The following is a 21,587-nucleotide window of genomic DNA, read 5'->3' on the forward strand; positions in this document are numbered from 1 at the left end:
AAGGACGGAACTCCAGGACTTTACTCTTATTTCTTTGAGCTCAGGGAGGGAACAAAACCTATTCACCAGTTCCATCTGTAGGGTCAGGCAAAGGCTTTAATTCCCAAGTGAGAACCGGCTCCACCCCACAGCCTGAAACCTGACCTGTCTGTGACAGTGGCTGCCACCCAGCCTGCGACTGCTCATTCCCAGTGACACCAAGACCAGACAGAGGCTGTGCTGGAGCCAGGGCCCTGGGTGGGCACCTGGGCTCTGCCTCGAACTTAGACTACATCCCAGCAGTGATGATAAGACCAGGTGAAAAGTCACAACAGCTAACAATTATGGACGATTACTGTGTGGCGGGCACCAGGCCAAGTGCTTCACAACGTGACAATACTACAATCTCCCAACACAGCAATGCAGCAATCCCAACTGATACGTGCTATTATTATCCTTATTTTTAGACAGCAAATTGGAGAACAGAGAAGTTAAGTAACTTGCTCCAGGTAACAAAGCAGGTGAAGGATAAACCAGGACTCAGACCACCTGGGCTGACTCAGGAGCACATCCTGGATGCCTTACTATGTACCATGCGGCTAGCTGACACGAAGCCCTTTCTAGACATTAGTCCCTGTTATCCTTAAGACAGAAATTTGGGGTTCTAACCTGGCACCAGCACTTATGGATCAAGGAGTCGGAGCTTCAAGATGCAAGGGCTCCCCACGGCACAGAGTGGGAAGCGGTAGAGATTCTGACTCAGGGGGTCCAGGGCTGGAGAATCCTCAAACATCTCTGACGGAGGTGCTCTGGGACCCCAGTTTGAAGAACAAAGAACTTAACCATTCTGCCTCTGGCTAAGAGGTCAGCAAACTATAAACCCACGTGCCAAATGCAGTCTGCTTTTGCATGGCCCACAAGCTAAGGATGGTCTTTACGTTTTTAAATGGTTGAAAAAAATCCAAAGAAGAATGAAATTTCATAACACGTGAAAATTACATGAAACTCACATTTCAGTGTCCATAAATAAAGTTTGACTGGAACACAGTCGTGCCCTTTCATTGACTTACTGTCTGTCTGCTGTCGTGCTCTGATGGCAGAGTTGAGCAGTTTGCAGCAGAGGCCATATGGACCATAAAATCCAAAATATTTACTATCTGGCCCTTTACAGAAAAAGTCTGCAAATCCTGGTCTAGTCTACCCTGCCAGCCATGCGGCATCCTCCTCCCTCCCTCCAACCTCTGCCTTCATACCTCCAGGGTTGGGGAGCTCACTACCAAACAAGGCAGCCAGGCCCACTGTGAAAGGTGCTGGCACTGAGCTCCTCTGGTAACCGGACACTCTGCCCTCTAAGCCTGTGCAGTCGGTTCTATCGCCCCTCTGCACTGGTCATCCGTGTGCTTCTTCCCTCCAGCATCAATCCTTCCCCGTCCTCATCGTCCCTTCAGTTGTTCAATCCTCTGGGAAACAGAGGGAGAACGGTGGCACCTGTGTTACAGGTAAGGGGAGGTGGTGGAGAAGGAGTGTGACATAGTCAGCAGTGGAACTGCAGCTGGACCCAGGTCTCCTGCCGCCCAGCCTGGTGTCCCCTTGACAACCTTGCTTGAGTGTCCAGTTTGGTTTCCACTCATCACTCCCAAAATGGCAGCCCCGAGGGCCCGAGGTATTCTCTTCCTGCCAATGCCTATGGTCTCTTACCTATGATGCCTTCTGGTGGTCCCCCTGGCTTGGCCTTTGTGGAGCTAAGGGTGGCTCTCCCCGACCTTTCACCTCTCCCGTCCACCCCAGGACTCAGTCTTAGGCTCTGGGCTCTCCGCCTGGTCCATCTTGCTCTCCCCACCCGCTACCAGGGGCTGGTCCCCAGGCACTGCCCATGTTTATAGTCTCTGCTGTTTGCAGCTTGCTCTCCTGAGTCACCTGCATCTCAAGTTCAAAGTGCCAGGGGTGAGCTGACAGCCTGAAGTGGAATATGAGGTTCTTGGGTTGCCTTCTGACGTCTCTCTATAAGGCACAGCCAGTAAGGGCTGTCCTCAGCGAATACCTGGGACGGGTTTTTAAATCCTTGGAAGAAGAGGGCTGTGTCAACACCAGATAGTACTCAACTATCTGGGATCCTTTCGGCCCCAGGCTGCTGCCCACGGGAAACGGGAAGCTTTCCTGATAGATAAGGGTGTGTGGACAAAAAATGTCACCCGCCATTTCAGTAAACAAAGGCAGCTGTGGCCATCAAGCCGCTGGCCACTGCAGCACCCTCCCCTCACCAAAGGTGCACCTGAGTGGAATTCAGGATGGAGAAAAACAGGATATTTGCACTAGATACTGAAGATGCATGTCAAAGGACTGATTTCAATAAGCCCAGACTCTTGCATCTCCCCACACAGAGGAAAAAGCCCTAAAATCATTAACTTGAGATGTCTGTATTTTGTGATTAGCAGTCATCTTTTGATGTTTGACTACTTTTTTTTTTTTTTTTTTTCCCAGCAAAAACTCCTGTATATCCTGGCTCCTCCCTCACCTCTTTGGAACAGTCCCTCCGAGCTACCTGAGAGGCTGCCTCCCGGGCTGTAATCCTCAGTAAGGTCTCCAGATAAAACATAATTCTCAACTTTTAGGTGGTGCATATTTTTCTTTAGTGGACAGGTGAGTGACCTGGAAATGTGCACAGGTCCAGGTGTGCGTCGCAATCAGAAAAGCTAGTCTGTGGGTCAAACAATAACTGCATGTTGGAGGGCTGGGATGCTGCATATTCCAAACAGGTGCTGATCAGCCAGAGGCAGTGTGGTGAGGGTGTGAGAGCAGACCTGGGCTCTGCAGCCAGAGACTCTACTGAGCTGCGAAACCTTGGGGAGTGACACCTGCCTTCAGACTTACCTTTAGTGACATGGGAAAAAATAGCAAAACCCTGCAGGGGTGAAACTGAGTGCCCCTAAAACCGACTTCCTCTGCCGAGTTTCTGATTAACCTCTCCATCCAAAACTATTCCCTTTCTCGTCCCACACCTGTTCCCCTCAAGATTGATGAATATCAAAGAAAAGGGGGCTTTGAAACTGAGTGGGACCCTGTGGGGCCCTATTGGGCACAAAAGCTTTTCCGTGTCCCCCATTTCTTGTTTGTGGGAAAAAGGCTTCAGCCTCCTAAATCTTCCTGAGAGCCAAAGGGCAGATTCAAACAGTTACTAATTAGGGAAGGGAGGGAATGCAGAAACAAAGGAAAAGCAGTCAAGAAACAATGGTGCAGCGATAAAGGGGAGTCCCAGCTCCTCCTCAAGGGATTTACTTAACAATCTGATACAAATCTCTGAGTTCTTCTGCTGGACCTGGGGGTCCCACCCAGGGGGAGGATGGTGACTTCAGGTCTGCACAAGGAGACCCCAGACTGGAGGGAACCAGAAGGCTGATACCTGAGATTCCTGGAGCACCATCGTGTTACCTCCCCACCAACCAATCAGAGGAAAGTCACAAACCCTGCACTCCCCCCCACCCCGCAACCAATTTTGTCTTTAAAAACTCCTCCCTGAAAACCATCAGGGAGTTTGGGTCTTTTGAGCACAAGCAGCCCATTCTCCTTGCTTGGCCCTTGCAATAAACCTTTCACTGCTCCAAACTGTTTGGTTTGTTTAGCCTCACTGTGCATTGGGCACACGAACTTGGGTTTGACAACAGGGTCGTGATACCAGCGTGGCACCTGGCATTTGCTCACAAACTGTTACTTTCCTTTTCTCCTTTCTTCCCTCCTACTATGTGCCAGGCACCATGCTAAGAGCCAAGGGTCTGGATCAGTAAGTTACAGCACCTGCCCTCAGGAAGCCCAGGCCAGCCGGGGAGACACATGCACAACTACTAACAGAATGGGACAGCGCTTTATTAGTGTGACGACAGTGAAAATAATAAAAATGATGATGATGTTTCCCCAGCACTGACAATGTGCCAGGCCCTCTCCACGGAGCATCTCACTTCACTCTCACAACCATCCTGAGAGGTGGATGCTGGTATAACCACCATTCCACCCAGGAAGAAGCAGAGGCTCAGAGCCCAAAGGCAGACAGTGAGGGAGCCTGCAGAGCTAGGGTGATGGGAGGGCACAAAAGCAATGGCTGGATCTGAAGGGGTCAGAGAAAGCCTCAGGGAGGAGGTGACGACGCCCGGGGCTCTGAAGGATGCACCGGGAGCAGGCAGAGGGAGCAGCAAGCACAAAGGGGTGTGGGTGGAGGGCTGGGGACTTTGTGAGTTGAGAGACACTCACCCCTGATTAACACCATCAGGACCCCTGTGCTCAGGGCTGCCAACTGGACAGGGCTCTACTCTCAACAGAGAGATGGAGTTGGCAGGCTTGAGAAGAGATTATTTCACCCCTGCAGTTTACAGAAATGCAAGCAGCTAATACTAGGTCATTAGTAATAGTAATCACAGCCGATCAGGGGTGCTGCCGTCTCTTTATCAAAAAAAGAAAAGAAAAAAGAAAAGAAAAGAAAAAAGGAATACTGAGGGTATTAACTCAAATGGCAGACATTCTTCATTCAATCCTACTTTTAGAGCTTCTTCAGCTTTGGTTCAGGTATCAGGGGCTCAGGGCAGTTCATCTCAGCTTTCCTATCACTTCACTGGGGTCCTTGGGTGAGTCCTAGTCTCCACCTCCCCTCTCTGGGCCTCAGTCTCCTGTATAAAATGAAGGGGATGGGCTAGAACAGAGGGTTTTAATGTGTGGTTTCCAATCCAGTGGCCACCTCAGACCTATAGGGTCACAAACTCTGGGGTGGGGCCCAGCCTTCGATACTTTAGCAAGTCTTCCAGGGGATTCTGATGAAAGCCCTGGGTCACAAGAGCCCCAGGGTAAGGACTGTTCCTGCAGTAAAACTTGCTCTGTGCTCTAAGGTATTAAGGGTTAGTAACTCTTTGGACTGAGTCATCTCTTGCCCACGACAGGCAACCTTTCAGGGTAAGAAAAGAAACTGTTTTCTTTGACCATCTAAAGCCCAGAGTCCAGATGAGCTTTTCTAGAGAGGCTCAGGCACATGTGGCTGACTGTGAAGGCCAGAATTTTTTGGGCAGGGAGGGGTAGGAAGTCTCAAACTTGGCATGTGATGAAAGCAGTGGTATCTGCAGCTAGAGAAATAAAGATGAGAGACAAGCCGCCTTCTCTTTTCAGCTCCAAAACAATGACTCACCTGTGCATGTGTGTGTGTGTGTGTGTGTGTGTGTTTGTGTGTGTGTAGTAGGAGGGGCAGGGTGGTGGTCCTGAGAGGTGCAGCTTCCCCTCTCTCGTCCAGGAGCTTCCTGGTGTGTAAATTCTCTACTGACAGCCTCCTCTTGAAGACATTTCATTACAAAACCTCAGAAGAGCCACAAACGGCCACGGGGGCGATTTCAACAGAGCTGGGTCAACAGACTTAAGCGAGGTTTGGCTTCTAAGACAGTAAGAATGGAAAGAATATCTTGTCTAAAAGATCCAATTTTCCCAGTTTGAACTTAAGGCTAAAAACCATCAAAAAGTTGGAGAGAGTTTCACAGTACTGCCCTGGGTTTCTTCATGCAAGGAGGCACACCCAGCCTGCCCTGGAGAAGTGTTAGCTGTTTGGGCCATGGCCTGTGGGTCCTCTCTGCGTTGATGGGCAGAAATGAGTGCCTATGAGACCAAACGTCCAAGCCATTTTCAGGAATTCCGGACCCTCACTTGGCGGTGTCTCAGTAACAATAATAAATATTACCACTTTCTTTTATATAGCATCGGCCACGTGCCAGGCGCTAAGTCCTTTACATTTATTAACGAGTTTAACCTACACAACAACCCCTCGGAGGTAGGGATCATTATTATCCCCTAATCACAGGTGAGGAATCCTCCCTACAGAGGCAACGTCACAGAACTAATAAGTCTCCCGTCAATAGGGGGCGAGAGATTCAGGAGACCTGGGCTCTGAGTGAGCCTGTGTCTCGGCCACAGGGCTTGGCCGTCCCCTCTACTGAGAAATGAGGGAGACCGAATCAGGTGGTTTCTCAGATCACTTCCAGCTCAGAGTCTGCGACTCCATGCGGTCCATCTGATGCCGGTTGGTGAGGGCGGCCAAGGCCGGCACGTCCTGAGGCTTTGGCCTGGCTTCCTCATGGAGCGGGTTCCTCAGCGTCTAGCCCCGGCCCGGGGTAGGCAGGGCTCCCTGTCCCCCTCCCCGCAAGACGCCCACCCAGCCGCCAAGCCCTTATCTCCTGGTCCTGGAGAATGGGCTTCCAGCCCTTCTCAGGTATCCGTGTCCGCAGCGCCGAGTGAGCAAGGAATGAGACGGCAAGGGCCCAGGAGGCGCGACCCGCGCTGGGTAGGCGACGAGAGAAACATTCGAGGGGCCCACGGACTGCAAAACCACGCAGTCCCTTTAACCCCCCAAACTTTCTCCCTGAATTAGCGACCCTAGCAGCCGCACATTGGCTGAATCGAGGCCGCCCGGACCCGCCTTCTCTCTTTACCTATTGGTTGCTGTAGGCATCCATCACAAGCCGAGGCTTCTTAGTGGACCGCGGTTTTTGTCAATCAAAGCAGGCGGGAGGCTGGGCGGGGCCAGGTCAGGGAGAGACACTCCAGCCTCGTTCCTCTCCCTACCTCCCTCAGGTGTGCAACTGGGGACCTGGAGGCGCGCCTGGGGGCCGGGGCCGGGCGCGGAACCCTGCGCTGGGGCTGGGCCAAGCCCCGGGGACTTACCGATGCGCTGTCCCACTGGAGAGCTGAACGGGTTCCCCAGGAGAAAGTCCATCGCCACGGCTGCCGCTGCCACTGCCACCAAGCCGGGGAATCAGCTGACAGCAACCGCCAGCGCCGGACCCGTCACGTGACGCGCCGGACGGTCCTCGAGGAGGCGCGGCTGGGGCGGGGCGGAGGGAGGCTGGAGCCGGCCGCAGGCCCCGCCCCTGACGTGGAGGGTCGGCGCCTCGAGGCGGAGGGCGATGACCTCACTGCGGTTTACTCGGCGTCGGTGGACGTCACGCACGATGCCGGGCGTTCCTGGGGCGCTTGGGTCTAAGCCACGCCCTCCACGTCTTTTTAAGGATTTAGGGGCGTTGTCTTTGATCTGTACACACCCAGAAAACCCAGTCTTAGACCAGGGAAATGACTTGGGTAAGGTTACCCAGCAAGCTGAGACTCCAGCTCTCGCTCTTAGTTTTAGCCTCTAGGACCTCACAATGACTACACACCCACTGCTGGGTTTGACAGCCTCCCTGGCCTGTTGTCTCCCTGCCCAGAGAAGACTCTTCCTATTTGAGATCGAGGTCTCCCGGCTGCAAAATGTATCCTGTTTGCAGCCCAGATTCCCTTACCTCAAAATAGGAGGGAAGGGCCAAGGGTTTTGCGACACCTTGACACTGAGAGCCAACTCAGTGAATTGCAGCTAGGGACGGGCTAGAGCCCAGGGTGGGAGAAAGCACACAGATGTCACGAGTGGGTCCTGGGACCCATCTCAGCCATTCATTTACTGTGTGATTCAAACAGCGGGCTTCCATTTTCTCTGGATTCTGGAATTAGGTCAAGGACCTTTCTTTTTTTTAGGTCACTGGCTCCTTTGAGAAAGTGTAGAAAGCAGCGGAGCCTTTCTGAAGAAAAAAGGCAGAGATACAATTTGACCTCAGGGAGTTTCTGGGGTCCCTGAGGTGCAGCAGTGGACCCCAAGCTGAGAATTAAGAATCTCAAAGGCTCTTCCCAGCCTTGTAATTCTAATATCTTCTTCAGCCTTCCCGTGTGCTGTGTTTCAGCTATGTCATCTACTCATTAGATACCAATACTAGATCTATTGGTTATGTTTTTTTGCTTCTAATGACATGCACTCCAAAAGATACAATAACCACTGCTTTGGTAGTTTGGGTTACTGCAGGATGCTTTAGTATTTTTTGGGCATGATATCTGTGAATTTTAAATTTGAAAGGCTAGTAAACTGCAGAAATTTAGGACGATAGAAAACCTGAATTAGAACTTAATCACTTCCGTTAATCTGAGCATAGGGGCTGACATCTTTACCATACAACATAAAAGCTTTATGGAAGTCATGTACTTCTGTGCTTTGAACTGTTTTAGTAATGCTCATGAGACCTGTTAATACATGCCCATACCCCCCAGTAGTCTAGGTGCTCCTTGAGGGCTGGGATGCTACGTCCATTTCTCTCACTGTTGTCCAGCACAATGACTAACGCATGAAAATCTAAATCAATCTACCTTTCTGTAACGGTATTTGGACTATAAGGGGGGGGATGTACACTTAAGATGATCTTCATGTCAGGTACCTTCCATGTTTTTCTTCATTTAAACATATTGCTTGGTTGTATGGAATATATTTAGCATGATTTTCCATTGGATTCTTCCATTAACAACCTTTAACATCCCCATGTTGGGTGGTGATTTAACCAGAAGTTCTTGCCTTCTTGCACCACTCTGGTTTAAAGTGATTATGGGCAGATCTTGGCCTTCTGCCAAGAATAAAACAGCCATAAGTTTTATCCTTCATGGTAAGAAACCATATACCCCCAAACAGGGAGTGAAATCATAGCTCTATGTAAACAGAAAGCTATTTAGCTATTATATTAGAAATGGAAGTGTGTGGATTTTGTCAATACAATAGATAGGAACGTAAATTGCAAACATTAAGTGTAGTACAGAACTAATTAAAACTATGTGTTCAAAGTGTTTCCTAACAGGAACAAACTCATTTAGTAAAAAGTCTGTTTAATTTTTCCTTTTAAGTGTTTTAGCAATATCAATATCAAAATGCCAGACGCAAGAGGGAGGAGATATGGGGATACATGTATATGTATAGCTGATTCCCTTTGTTATAAAGCAGAAACTAACACACCATTGAAAAGCAATTATACTCCAATAAAGATGTTAAAAATAAAAAAAAGAAAAAAAATCAAATGCCTTCCTAAGGATAAAAATGTTTAAGTCCTTCAAAATTGACATATTGCATAAATGTAACAATAATTATATCCTTTAAGTACTTTTAGACAAAAAAATCAAGATACTTTGCCTCCAAAGCTTAAAGATAACAGGATGACAAGAAAAGTGAGGTCTGTATAGTAAAATCCAGCTAGGACAAAAGGACATTTGAACAATGAAAAGGTCTGACAGTTTTCCTACAATCACATTTGCTCAGGACTGCAGATAATGGAGAAGGATTCTGATGAATTACATACACAATTTAACTTTGAAAGTGGCTTGGGGTTGAAGAGAGCCTCAGCTTTGGGGTCAGCTGTACCAGTGTGTTTATTCTGGCTTTGCCATTTACGTAGCTGTATAAACTCAGGAAAAGTACTTTTCTGCATCTGTCTCCTCATTTGTAAAGGGGGATAATATTCATAAGGCCTTGGGGAGGATTAAGTGCGATAAAATATGCCAGTCACTCTAGTCGTTCAGTAATATAGCGGCCTCTTTTTTGCTGCCTCTCCATAAGAAGTGAGCCTTTCAACCAATCATAGTATTTTGCTATTTATGACTATTAACAACCTTGTGTGTGAATTGAAATTTTTACTTTGAAAGGTCTAATCTCATATATTGAATGTTCACAATACTACTAAACTTCATGTCAGGCTGGCTGGCTTCAAGGCTTGGAGACAGGGAAGTGACTTTAACACTATTTTACAGATGAGACTGCAGATGCCTATAAAGGTTAAGTGACCTATCCAATCCAGTATCACTCAGTAAGGACAGTACTGAAACACATGGCTTAGCACAAGATTTGGATGTGATTCTTATACAAGACTGATAGGTATTTCTTGAGTTAGGCCAACAATGTAACGTACAGACAATTTCATTTGCCAATGAATAGAGCTACGCTTATCAGAGCCACTGGCTTTGCAGTTTGCAAGAGAGAAGATGAGAGTCCGCAATGTAAAAGTTACTAGAAACAGAGCAAGATGTTTGTTAGGAAGATGGCTATGATCAGAAACTTGACCCCTATTCCAAATGGATTTTTTTTTTTTAAGGAAAATTACGGTAGGATATAGTGTGAAAGGTTTAAAATTTCGTAGCAACTTTCGTTAGCAACAGGGAAAAGATAGCTGACACTGGACTACAAATATTAAAAATGTGATTTTTAATAATATAAGTACAAAATTTTATTTCTTTATACAACTGTAATGGGATTTGGATCAAACAGCTAGAATTTATTTAAAAAACAAAATAAAACAATGATATAAAAACTGCAAGAAGGTCTGAATCCAAAGTTTTTCCTCTAATAGTACCAAATACCACAAGGAACCGATTATTATACAAATGTGTACAAATTTTAAATACAAATACAATAGGTTTGGATTTTAAAGGAAAACAAACAAACAAAAAGCAGGTCCTTGTCAGGACTTCATTAATGTGTACAAATGACGATGGTAGGACTGACTTCTTTCTGTACTAATCCACGTCTCCGAGGCCCTTCCTTGATACCCTGTGTCAAACAGAAAACTGACATGGGTACAGAGGAGGCGTGGGATAGGTGCTAACACACAAAATTAAACCAGGATTTCTGCTCTTCGTGATTTTGGTTCCCAAGCATTCCTGTTTCCTTCTGTTTCCCAGTTAAATTTCAAGACTGCTCTGAGGTGAGAAAGGCATTCAGCAGCCAGAATACCTTTAAGAAACACAGCCCTGTGACCACACTGGTGGGAAAAAAGGAACGAATTAAATAGGATGCAGCAGAATTAAATAGGCTGGCGGCACTGTCCTCAAAGATCTACTTTGATGCTGCAGTGCTCTGTCCAGGCCAAGGGAAGAAAGCAGTCACCTCAGAGCTTGGTTTTGACATGGACTCTCAAACTGAATTTAAAAACAACGCTGAAGTGCTCAACTGTTTTCTTTGGAACTGGGAAGCAAAAGCCTCGTTCTTTGGAAATAAGGGCAGCTGGGAATGGTAACATTCCTTTTTATTTACTTTCTTGACATTATTCATTTGTAAAGAACTAGAATCCCAACATAATGATTCCTTTTTGAGGCACGATACCTTAAAGTGTAGATGATTTGGAGTTTGCAGAGGAGACCAGAGGAAGGAAGGGAGGCAGAAATGACAAATCTGTATCTTCCACATGCTGTTGCTGGTGGAGGCTCTTGTTTTTAAATTATATATACAGAAATTTACAGGATAAATTAAAATCTAAGAGAGTTTAAAGAGTTAAATACACATAATTAAAACACACATTCACACACGCACATAAATAACCCTACATGAGAACAGAGTACTTTTTTCGCAATTCGCTTACGTGTGGAATGCAGAACCCTGTGTATCTGCCCAGCAGGGGAGCCAATGAGATGAACCCAGGAATCAGCCTGGGCAAAGCTCACCTTCCACACCCGCCAAGCAGCTAAGCAGCAGAACTGTGAGCTAAGCTGACGCTGCCAATGGAAGATACCAGCTCTTAGTTCTGCAGACCAAATGCTCTGGGTCAGCTCACGATATAGGCCATTCAACTGGTGGCACTGACAGCTTTACCCTCTCCAGGGCTCACAAATCTCCTTGGCTCCGGCTGAGGCTGCCAATGGTACCAATGATTACAGTAAGTTTTGAGACATGGACACTGGTAGAGCAGGAATTGGAATGAACCCCCTACTAAGTTCACTTAAGCCATCGCAATAACTTTCAGATGGGAACGATGTTATCACTTCCCACCTAGGTCACTTCAAGTTGAAAAGCTTTGTCCTTTCAGTTAACTGACATCTTCCCATAATCTTTCCCATTGCATTTCAGACTGTAAGACAGGTAAGGCAAATGGTCAGTGATGGGTCTGGAGGTACAACTGAGTTTGGAAAAAAATCACATTTTAGCTGACCTTAAAGCGATGCACTTGGCATCCAGAACAAGCCCCCAGCCCCCAAGTTACACTGATTTTTAAGGCAGATTTATCCACCACAGTAGAAGAAAGAATCCCAAGCCCACATTCATGCCAAGGTTTCCTCTTGGCTAAACCTTTGCCATTTCATAAAATTATTAAAAGCAAAGTAGTTACAGTCCTATGTATATATTATACATTAGATATATATATATATATATATATATATGCATATATATAAAAATTTAACAGCTACACCCCGAGGCCAGTGAAGGGGTCTGGAACAGTCACGTACACAAGCCAGCAGCAGGCGGGATAAGCGTTCTGTCCCAGGAGTCTCTGCTGTCACAGTCCAGGCATGATGTAAGCAATGTTGTCTAGTGTGTTTGACTGCAGAACAAAGGAAAAAGGTTCAGCTGAAGAGTATTTTACCTTAGTTCCCTGAGACATATTTCTTTGTTCAAGGGAGAGAGATGAGAAAGAAAATCTGAGTTACAGAAAACAGGGAGAGAGAAGATGTCACGCCGTTGTCTGTTATGCTGGGAGCTTTTCTGCTGACTTCTCCCACTAATCCTAGTAAACTAGAGGCAGGAGACTCCTGTACTTTCTTTGTCTCTGGAAGAGCAAATAGGCAACACAGGAGTTGCAGTACCTTAAGGGCTACAACGCTTCTCTCCAAAGGAGAGAAATCTTAGGAAATGGCGTGTTTGCTATTTCACTGAAAGCCTGGCATGCATTCAACACTCAGTGTCAGGTTCCATGGGCCGACAGCCTATGGCAACACTATATCCAGGAAGCTTTATGGGCTTGTGCTTGATAGGGCTCATTAAGGCAGGGCCTCTCTGGCTCCCAAGGGGTCTGGCCCCCAAAATCCCAGGAAACAAGGAAACTCACCAAGACCTGTTTGGGACAGCCATTCAACTCAGGTAGTTGTGTGGTCAGACACGCCAAGGGGCCAAGCGCACAGATGATGGAATCCAGAAGCACTGACAAACTGCCGGACACAGCCACCATGCCCTGGAAAGGAGAGCGTGACAGGAGAGGACTGCAGCTTGAATCACACTCCTGGGGCTCCCTCCAGGTTCTGGCTCAGTTCCTTGCATGGTTCTTTAAGTCTTGGGCAGTTCTATGAAACTTGTGGCAGAAATGGAAGGTCTCTGCTTTGATAAGAATACATTCCCAGGTTTCCTTTCTATATTCCTAATCCACTGTACCCTCTGTGAGACCTTAGGTTAGTCACTTAGGAACAGTAGGAAAAAACCCCAAAAAACCTATACTGAAAAATCTTTAAAAATGCCTCATCTATTCTGGAGACCTGCTGGGAGGATTTGTGGAGATCATGTATGCAAAAGTATTTTTCTTATGAACTCCACAAATACAGCTCAAATGTGATAACCATGAGAATTCTACATGTTAACATATAACACAAACACACACACTTCTCCGCATATGTGGCTGTTTTGATAGTGGATGATACCACTTTTCTGTTCTTTTTAAAACTTAACTTCTTACAAAATGCATATTGTTTATATCTCTGTGATTCAAAGAGATAACAAATAAGATTGCTTGCTACAAATAATGCTGCCCAGCTCTTGTATAATCTGCTTCAACCAGAAGTACTGTGAGGATATGTCACCTAGGAAGGCAGCACAGAAGTGTCCTTCAGAGAATGAGCTCTGGGCTCGAGATGGCGGGGTCGAGAACCTGGCTATCCCGCTCACCGAGAGGCGCAAGCGGCTTTCTATGCTGTGCCTGAAAAACACAGTACTGACAGCGTCTGTAGCATGGAGCGGATTAAGTGAGACAACAGACATATAGTACATAGTACCTGGGGTGGTGCCTGGCACCTGGGAAGTGCTCAGAGAGTATCAATAATGATTACTACTATTACCAACATCTTCATCTCCAAAACTGCCTTTCTGGCTGCCTGCTAGGGCTTTCATTTTGGATATTTCTCAATCTCAACATACGGTAAAGAGAAATAACCTACCCTTCCTCCTAGCATCCCTTCCTCTGCTAAAATCACCACCATTCACACACCTGCCCAGTCTCAAGGCCTTGCCACCGTTGAGTTTTCTTTCCCTTCATTCTCCTTGTCCAATGTCTGCCCCCACTTCCAAGGCAGGCAGCAAAGGGTTACAAGCATGGACCCTGAGGTCATGCCACCAAACTCAAGGCTCTGTTTCAGCACTTATGGGCTAAACTCTAGAGAAAGTTCCTTAACCTAAGTCTGTTTTTCCTTCTCTAAAATAAGGGAACACAAATTTTGTTTCACAAAGTTGCAGTGTGCATTAAAGGAAAGGATCCATGTACAGCACTCTGAACCAAAGCTGCCTGAGCGAGCATTCAACGGAAGACAGCAATTAGTAGTATTATTCCCTACTTTTGCCCTACAGTTAATGATAGCTAATATTTTATGTCTGACTCTCCCAGTAAGCAACCTGAGAGCAGGAACCAAGTCATACTCATTTTTATACCCTTCCAATAACTACTGGGGTTCTGCACAGAGTAAGCTCTCAATAAATATTTGTTAAATTAAATTCAAATCTTTGTCATGTCTAGTCTAGATTATTGTTATAACTTTTCCCTAATTCTGGTCTCTTTTCACTCCCAATCTAAAATAGAAGATTAAAAAAAATTTAAAAAAATAAAATAAAATAGAAGATATTCTCAGTGAAAACCAAATGAGAGCTCTGATCATTCCTCCCTACTCAAAAAATTCCGGTAGTTCCTGAGCAGTCATTTCCCTCTGTAGTTTGGACTATACCCTTAATATTCAGCCTTCCTCTACCTTATGCATTGGCTGTTCTAGTTTTTCATCATTTTAGCAATAAACCCCTTTGGAAATAAAACATAAAGTGGAACCCCAATATATAAAACAGCTAAAAGATCTGGTTAAAGTGAGAATGGGGGGTCTAGAGCCCCACTGGGTCTCTTTTGACCCATCTCTGCAGAAAACCCCAGGGCCGAGAAGCAGATGTTCTCTTGGTTTACGATGTCTCTCTCCAACATCTCCATGATACCAAGTCCTGCTTATCCTTCCAGGTCCTGCTGGAACCCCACCTCCCCTTCACAGAGCCTCTCCTGACCCCCTAACTCTCTGCTCTCGAGCGCTGCTGTAACTGCTTCAGGTGGCACAAAGCCGCAGAATGAGAGCAGGCTGAGAAGTGGGGCAAGCTGCGCTCAGTCACAGCGAGTTGCCTAAACTTGTAATAACGGTCACTTAATTTCATTAGGTTTCAGGTATTCAATCTTTAAATGAGCAAACTGTATAAGTCAGTGTTCCTTAAAGTGTAGTACGTTTACTAATTTCAGGTGGCATAGAGGTGAACATTAATTATTTGATATACATCCATTTTGAGGTACATTAGAAAAAAGATTAGAGTATCTCGCGATATCGAGGACATCATTGTGAAAGCATGGATAAATTTATTTAAATAAAAATATAAATAAATCAGGAGCTTGGGATGAACACACACACACACTACTATATATGACAGATAACCAACAAGGACCTACTGTATAGCACAGGGAACTCTACTCAATATTCTGGGATAACCTATATGAGAAAAGAATCTAAAAAAGAATGAATATACGTATATGTGTAACTGAATCACTTTGCTGTGCACCTGAAACTAACACAACATTGTAAATCAACTATACCCCAATAAAATTAAAATTAAAAAAATACAAAGTAAATAACAGTATAAAGTGGTATGTGGAAATGGCCGAATTGTGAAGATACACACAAATGATTAAAGTCTGGGAAAAAGTGGAGTATGGGGGAATGGGGAATTATTGCTGATGTATATGGGGTCTCTTTCGGGGGTAATGAAAATGATCTGGAATAGACAGTAGTAATGGAGCCACAAATCTGTGAATATACTAAAAGCCACTAAATCCTACATTTTAAAAGGGTAAACTTTATGGTATGTGAATTATATCGTAATAAGACTGTTCCTTATGTTAAAAAAAAAGGGGACTAGAGATTCTGCAACATTCTTTCCCTTTTCTGGTCAATATGTACATGTAACTCTCCCACAGCAACTGCTCACAGAAGCTGGCTTGTTTTATTTGCTAATTATTAATCTATTCTATCTTTCCAATTAGACTGCTGTAAGTTTCCTGAGGATACGAAATCATCATAATTTCTACTCCCCCCAGTTTTTGGAATAATGCCTAAGTACTCAACAAGTATTTGCTAAACTCAATGGAAACGTCAGGGAAAAATCTGGAATATGGAAGGTGAAAAAAACAAATCATTTAAAATTTTAACTTTTTAGGAAACGTAAGAATGTCTAAATATGAAAAATAAATAAGGATCCCAGAATATTTTATTCTGGAAATATCTATATCCATTCAAATATCTGGGCCTACAGGAAAGTAGCTGTTTTGACACCTACTAAATTTTGAGAAACTAGCCAAAGAACTTAGACAAAGCTTCATCTCTTGCGGCCTTTGGCATTTTATTTGTTGAATAATAATTCAACTTCCACATAAAAGCAAGTGAGGAGTTTTATATCCTTACACCGATTTCTCAGCTTAAAGATGCCTTTAGTAATTCAGACTGATTTCTTTGCTGAAATGTCCTATTAGGACCCAGTGGAAAACTGAAATACTACACTACTTACTGAGTTAGCCAGGGAGAAATATGATTAGAAATTGAATATGGTAATAGAAATGGAACATGACAGCTTTGCAGGTTAAGTGATTTTGAAATTGAAGCTTAAAAGGACACAGATCTCCTTAGGGTACACAGCACGGTATGATTCAAGTGCAGAGTAATGAAGAGCTTGAGAGCCTCAATCTCCCAGTTGCTACCTACTTTCAAAGCAGTAGAGGAACACTTATCCCCTGTACAATCTAATCTGTCTATTGAAAACCTTGCTGGAAATGCATAGAAAAATCCAAACTCTCTTAGAAATAAAAATGATCAAAGCTTCCATGGGATTTGTACTCATTTTTCCCATTGCATTTTTAAAAAATAAAAATGAGTTACAGGATTATATGTCAATTGTATCTCTGTAAAACTGGGGAAAAAAAAGTTACAGAGTAGTCTAATTTCCTTTTGTGCCATTGTTTCAATAGGATGGTATTAGTGTAAACTTTGAGAGCCAGTAGGTAGATTCCAAATCTCTAGATGTTTCTATCACCATCTCTCTTCTTTATCACCGTATCCTGAGCACCTGGCATAACCCAGCATACAGCAGCTGCTCAATGAATGTATGTGGAATGAGCAAGTGGATTCAAATCACATAAGCAACTGGAGTCATGCTGCTGGCAGGGCCCTCACCTCGGTTTCCTGCAGGCGGTGTCCAATGAGGCTCAGGGACTCTCCCAACAGCTGGAGATGAGCAGCCACGTCGATGGGCTCTGTCTCAGGGGCTTTGGCTGGTGAGGCGGGTAGCAGCATGGTGGTAGGTGGGGATTTCTTTTGGGGTGACAGTACTCCTGCAGGGGAAGCTGAGAACAGAGGCAAAATAGAGAGAGAAAGCTTGCCAATGTTCTTCCAGATTTTCCCTTTTTATGAGCTCTACCAGGCATTAACAAAATTATGGACTGTGGGCCAAATCTGGCTCATGACTTGTTTTTGTATTGGCCTGTGAGCTAAGAATGATTTTAGATTTTTAAATGGCTGTTGTAGAAAAAACAAAGAGGAATACAGGACAGAGAATGCATATGGCCCTCAGACTTAAAATATTTACTCTCAGGGACTTCCCTGGTGGCACAGCGGTTAAGACTCCAAGCTCATGCAGGGGGCCCGGGTTCGATCCCTGGTCAGGGAACTAGATCCCACATGCATGCCACAACTAAGAGTTCGCATGCCACAACTAAGGAGCTCAAGAGCTGCAACTAAGACCCAGCGCAACCGAATAAATAAATAAATAAATAAAATACTAAATAAAAAACAAAAAATAAAATATTTACTCTCTGGCCCTTTACAGGAAAGCTTGCTGACTTATGACTTAACATTTTCTAAATTTTTTTGGCAACCCTTAATATTCAGTAATAATATCTGGATATCAAGATCTGCTTCTAATATAGGCTATTCTCCCCATTTCTTAGTGAGGAAGCAAAATTCACAGTGCTCTAGGGAAAAGAATGAAAAGAGGAGAGGGATGTGGTCACTACCTTTCACCTTCATGGAACCTTCTGAGCTGGATGCTTTTCTTTTCACAGTTGTAGCTTCTGCTTTGTTCTGTTTGTGTTGCAGATATTGAGCTTTTTGCTTCCAAATCTGCAATCAGATCAAGGCAAACAAATTTAAAAGGGCAAAAAAGTAAAAGGGAAAGCAGTCATGGAAGAGGAGAATGAAGAAAAGAAAGGGAACAGTGGAGGGGAGAAGACAGAGGGTTAATGTTAACTTTTAAGCGGAGGGTCAGTGAACAGGCTTCAGGTAGCGGTGACAATAGTATCTTAGGAGAGGACCACGAACACCCCCCAGTGCTAATGGTCACATCACAGCATTGATTCTGCGATCACTCTAAAATTGAAATGTAAAATCACAGAGGAAACATCTGGCTCATCCTAATGTCCATGTGGTTTAAACATTTCTTCTAACCTGCCGGTTGGAAACACCAATACTAGGATAACAATGACACGGAAAACAGAAACTGAAGATAATTGACCTGGGTGAAAAATATATGTTGTTTCACCCAGATGAGCTGTACCTTAAAAAAGCAAGATGGTAATTCTAATGCCTAGACTACCTTCATCTCATCTAACTGGAAAGTGACTGTGATTCAAATATGACTATTTATCATTGTCTTATTAGCTTTTTGACAGGAAGGTTTATTATTTGGTAATGGTTGATGAGGATGATGACCTGAAACCTACTTACCTAGTAAACATTGTCCCATGTTTTTATTATTTGCTGTGACTATCAGGTGCACCACTTTCCTCAGTTCTCAGACCACAGCTGACTAGTAGGTGTTTGTGGTCAAGGCCTCTGACTTTAGATTCTCTTTTAACACGACTCATTGCCCAAGTTAGGTCATCTTTTGGCTCAAATGTCAGGTTGTTGGGAAAAAATTAGATGAGGTTAGAAGACAGCCTCCCTGCAGCTAAATCCTCATGTCGAGTGAACTGGCACCAACTACTTTATTGCCCTCTGCTAAACCATTTTCCACTGATTTGTAATTTTTTTTTTCTATGTTCAGTGTTGTTTGGGATGGTGTATAGGAGGATTACACATTTTGGAAGGCATAAAGCAATGAAAAATGTGTCCGTAATAAACTGTACTTACCAGTTTGTCTTTCTCTGGCAATTGCTTCCACACCTCAGCCAGTTTTTTGCTCAGTTCCCCAAAATCTAGCATAAAAGAGTAAAAAAAAATAAAAAACAAAAACAACCCAAAACAATAAAGGTTTAACCATGAACAAAACAGACGACTGATAGGAGCAAAAACTAGGAAAAGGGTCTTGAAGATCAGATTTAAATAGCACAAGAGTCTTTCAGAAAACCAAACCAAACCCCATCACTTTCCTTGATTCTTTTCTGGAAGGAAGGGGCTGTTTGGTGGCCGTGAGACAGGCTCAAATTCTCACATGTCTACTCTCTAAGGATTTATTCCTTAAGCATCTTTCTGGTGTCTTTTACTTTGATCCCACGGAACAGGGCTTATCTACTTAAGTTAGAGAAAATATGTTATGGAGAATCTGACTGATTAAGAGATGTTAGAGTTTTACCGAATTTCTGAGAGCTCAGAGACAAACTTCCCTAGAGCAGCTCGGAAGCGATCTTCCAGACGTGTAATGCTGTGCTTCCACATGTAGAGCGAGGTCATGCTTTATAAAGCACATCTGTGTCTTTCACGGTGCTTCAGTGTGCCTCACAACAACCCTGGTGAGCAGGTTGGGAAGCTAGTTCACACGTTGGGCAAATGAGATGTGCAGAGGGTACGTGACTTGTCTAAGGCCTGAGGTGTAGTGTGCTTCTCACCTCCCTAACTTCCGTATAGAGACAAATATGAACAATATAATATGTCATCTCACTCCGACTCTATACTGAGGGCAGTTTAAGGAAAAGGTCAACTGTAGAATCTTGGAAAGAAACAACTGCGTTATTTATGTACTGTGCTTTATGGACGGGGTGAACTAAGACAAAATCTACAGTGACTTGCACAACTGAGGAAAGAAATGAGATTTGTGTTCTTTTCATACTATGGGAATAAGTTTGCCTGCTGACTGGATTAACTGCACTGCTTCAGGGACACAAATGGAAAGTAAAATCACTAAAGTTGAGAAATGTTCTTACCTATGCCTGGATGGTCAGCCACAATGGTTACACGATACTCCTTACAGAACACCTGGTAGGCCGACATGTTCTTCTTTTTTGGCTAGTACCACATAAAAATAGAACAGGGTAAGACTTAATTAGAACACAGGTTGAGCAACCTTGCATCTATGGGAACAAAACAAAAAAGATACCTGCACTTTTTCATCAAGAGTTCTAAATTACTAACCAGCTTTCCTAAACACGATAATTAATTTTTAATCCATGTTACTTATGACTCAGAGATGAGTATCAGTTTTATTTTAGAAGGTAAAAACCACATGCTAAATTAATTTTAGATTTTTCAGGTTGTTGCAGCTACTTGATAATTACTTGTAAAGCTCTTCATCCTTCCTACAAATGTTACATATTTCAGTTAGAATTAAGTGCTAAGAAAATCTTTACCTCTCCTGGGGTGTCTAGTTTTCATCTTCTTTGAAAATAAGGACCACATAATTTCCCTTTGCTTTGGGGCCAGAAAATCAAGAGCTAAATTTGTGTTCATATTGTTCCTCTGGTTTTGATTTCTAATCTTAAAATTTTCCTGATCCTGCTTTGACTGTCACTTGTAGTTTATCGTTATTTTATTATTCACATTCTTGTGGTCCAAGGTGAGAAGTAAATAAATAACTGAAGACAGTTCTTTGGTACTTAACGTAAGACGAACCTCTTTCACTTCAACAAACTGCTTTGTACTACCTGAAATATGTTTATTCTTCACTTATGACAATTCCAAAAGCAATGCATGATTTTTGGGAAACAAAAACAAAATGAGCTTTTAAAACCAGTTCAATGAGGGATATATAAAACAAAAGATATTATATATTACTGTGCATCCCATTTTACAATTATCCATAGACTCAGGAGAAAAAAGTTTTCCTACCTGAAAAGGTGCATTAGATAGCACCTGCTCAAACCTCTCATTTTGAGGATGAGAAAGGAAACTTAGAAAAATAGTGACTTTCCTGGGTCCTGCAGCTATGCCAGTTATAACACGAGAATGGCTACAACCTAGCCTGACCTCCAAGGCTATGCATTATGGGACAAAGAAAAAAAATATGTTGTAACAGAAAAAATTACATTTCGAAAGAAAAGATTATCCCTTTATAACCGTTATCTAATAAACTGAGATGTCTTCAGTCTGGCTTTCCTTACAACCTCATCTGTAAGTATCAAAACATGATGATCGGTCCTCCACTGCCTCCCAAGATAGTCTTTTCTGGTCCTGCAGTTATAATGACATGAACAGTTGGCTGGTGCTTTAAAAGCTACCGGAAATTTCTGTTTGCCTCAAGAATCTGATTTTACAACCAAAACAAACCAACAACACAGTCCTGTCTCGTGACTTCAGAGTTGCACCTTGTTTTTTTTTTTTTTAATAAATTTATTTATTTATTTATTTTGGCTGCGTTGGGTCTATGTTGCTGCGCATGGGCTTTCTCTGGTTGTGGCGAGCGGGGGCTACTCTTCGTTGTGGTGCGCCGGCTTCTCATTGCGGTGGCTTCTCTTGTTGTGGAGCACGGGCTCTAGGTGCACGGGCTTCAGTAGTTGCAG

The 21,587-nt window shown here is 44.0% G+C and overlaps 2 protein-coding genes across 6 annotated transcripts in view; both read right to left on the reverse strand.

Moving 5' to 3' along the window:
* Positions 1-6,823, reverse strand: part of TOM1 (target of myb1 membrane trafficking protein) — a 46,088-nt gene extending 39,265 nt beyond the window's left edge. For both annotated transcript variants that reach the window (XM_082421019.1, XM_082421020.1), the window contains exon 1: positions 6,664-6,823. In XM_082421019.1, coding sequence (XP_082277145.1) covers positions 6,664-6,715 — 52 coding nt within the window. In that variant the 5' untranslated portion in view covers positions 6,716-6,823. The remainder of the gene's footprint in view (positions 1-6,663) is intronic.
* A 1,182-nt stretch (positions 6,824-8,005) lies between these two features.
* Positions 8,006-21,587, reverse strand: part of HMGXB4 (HMG-box containing 4) — a 33,072-nt gene continuing 19,490 nt past the window's right edge. For all 4 annotated transcript variants that reach the window (XM_082420996.1, XM_082420997.1, XM_082420998.1 and 1 more), the window contains 6 exons: positions 20,016-20,097; positions 19,006-19,070; positions 17,892-17,997; positions 17,053-17,222; positions 12,654-12,776; positions 8,006-12,149 (listed from right to left, as the gene is read on the reverse strand). In XM_082420996.1, coding sequence (XP_082277122.1) covers positions 12,105-12,149; positions 12,654-12,776; positions 17,053-17,222; positions 17,892-17,997; positions 19,006-19,070; positions 20,016-20,097 — 591 coding nt within the window. In that variant the 3' untranslated portion in view covers positions 8,006-12,104. The remainder of the gene's footprint in view (positions 12,150-12,653; positions 12,777-17,052; positions 17,223-17,891; positions 17,998-19,005; positions 19,071-20,015; positions 20,098-21,587) is intronic.

The sequence above is a fragment of the Balaenoptera physalus genome (genome assembly GCF_965194825.1).
Source record: "Balaenoptera physalus genome assembly, chromosome: 13".
Classification (NCBI taxonomy): Eukaryota; Metazoa; Chordata; class Mammalia; order Artiodactyla; family Balaenopteridae; genus Balaenoptera; species Balaenoptera physalus.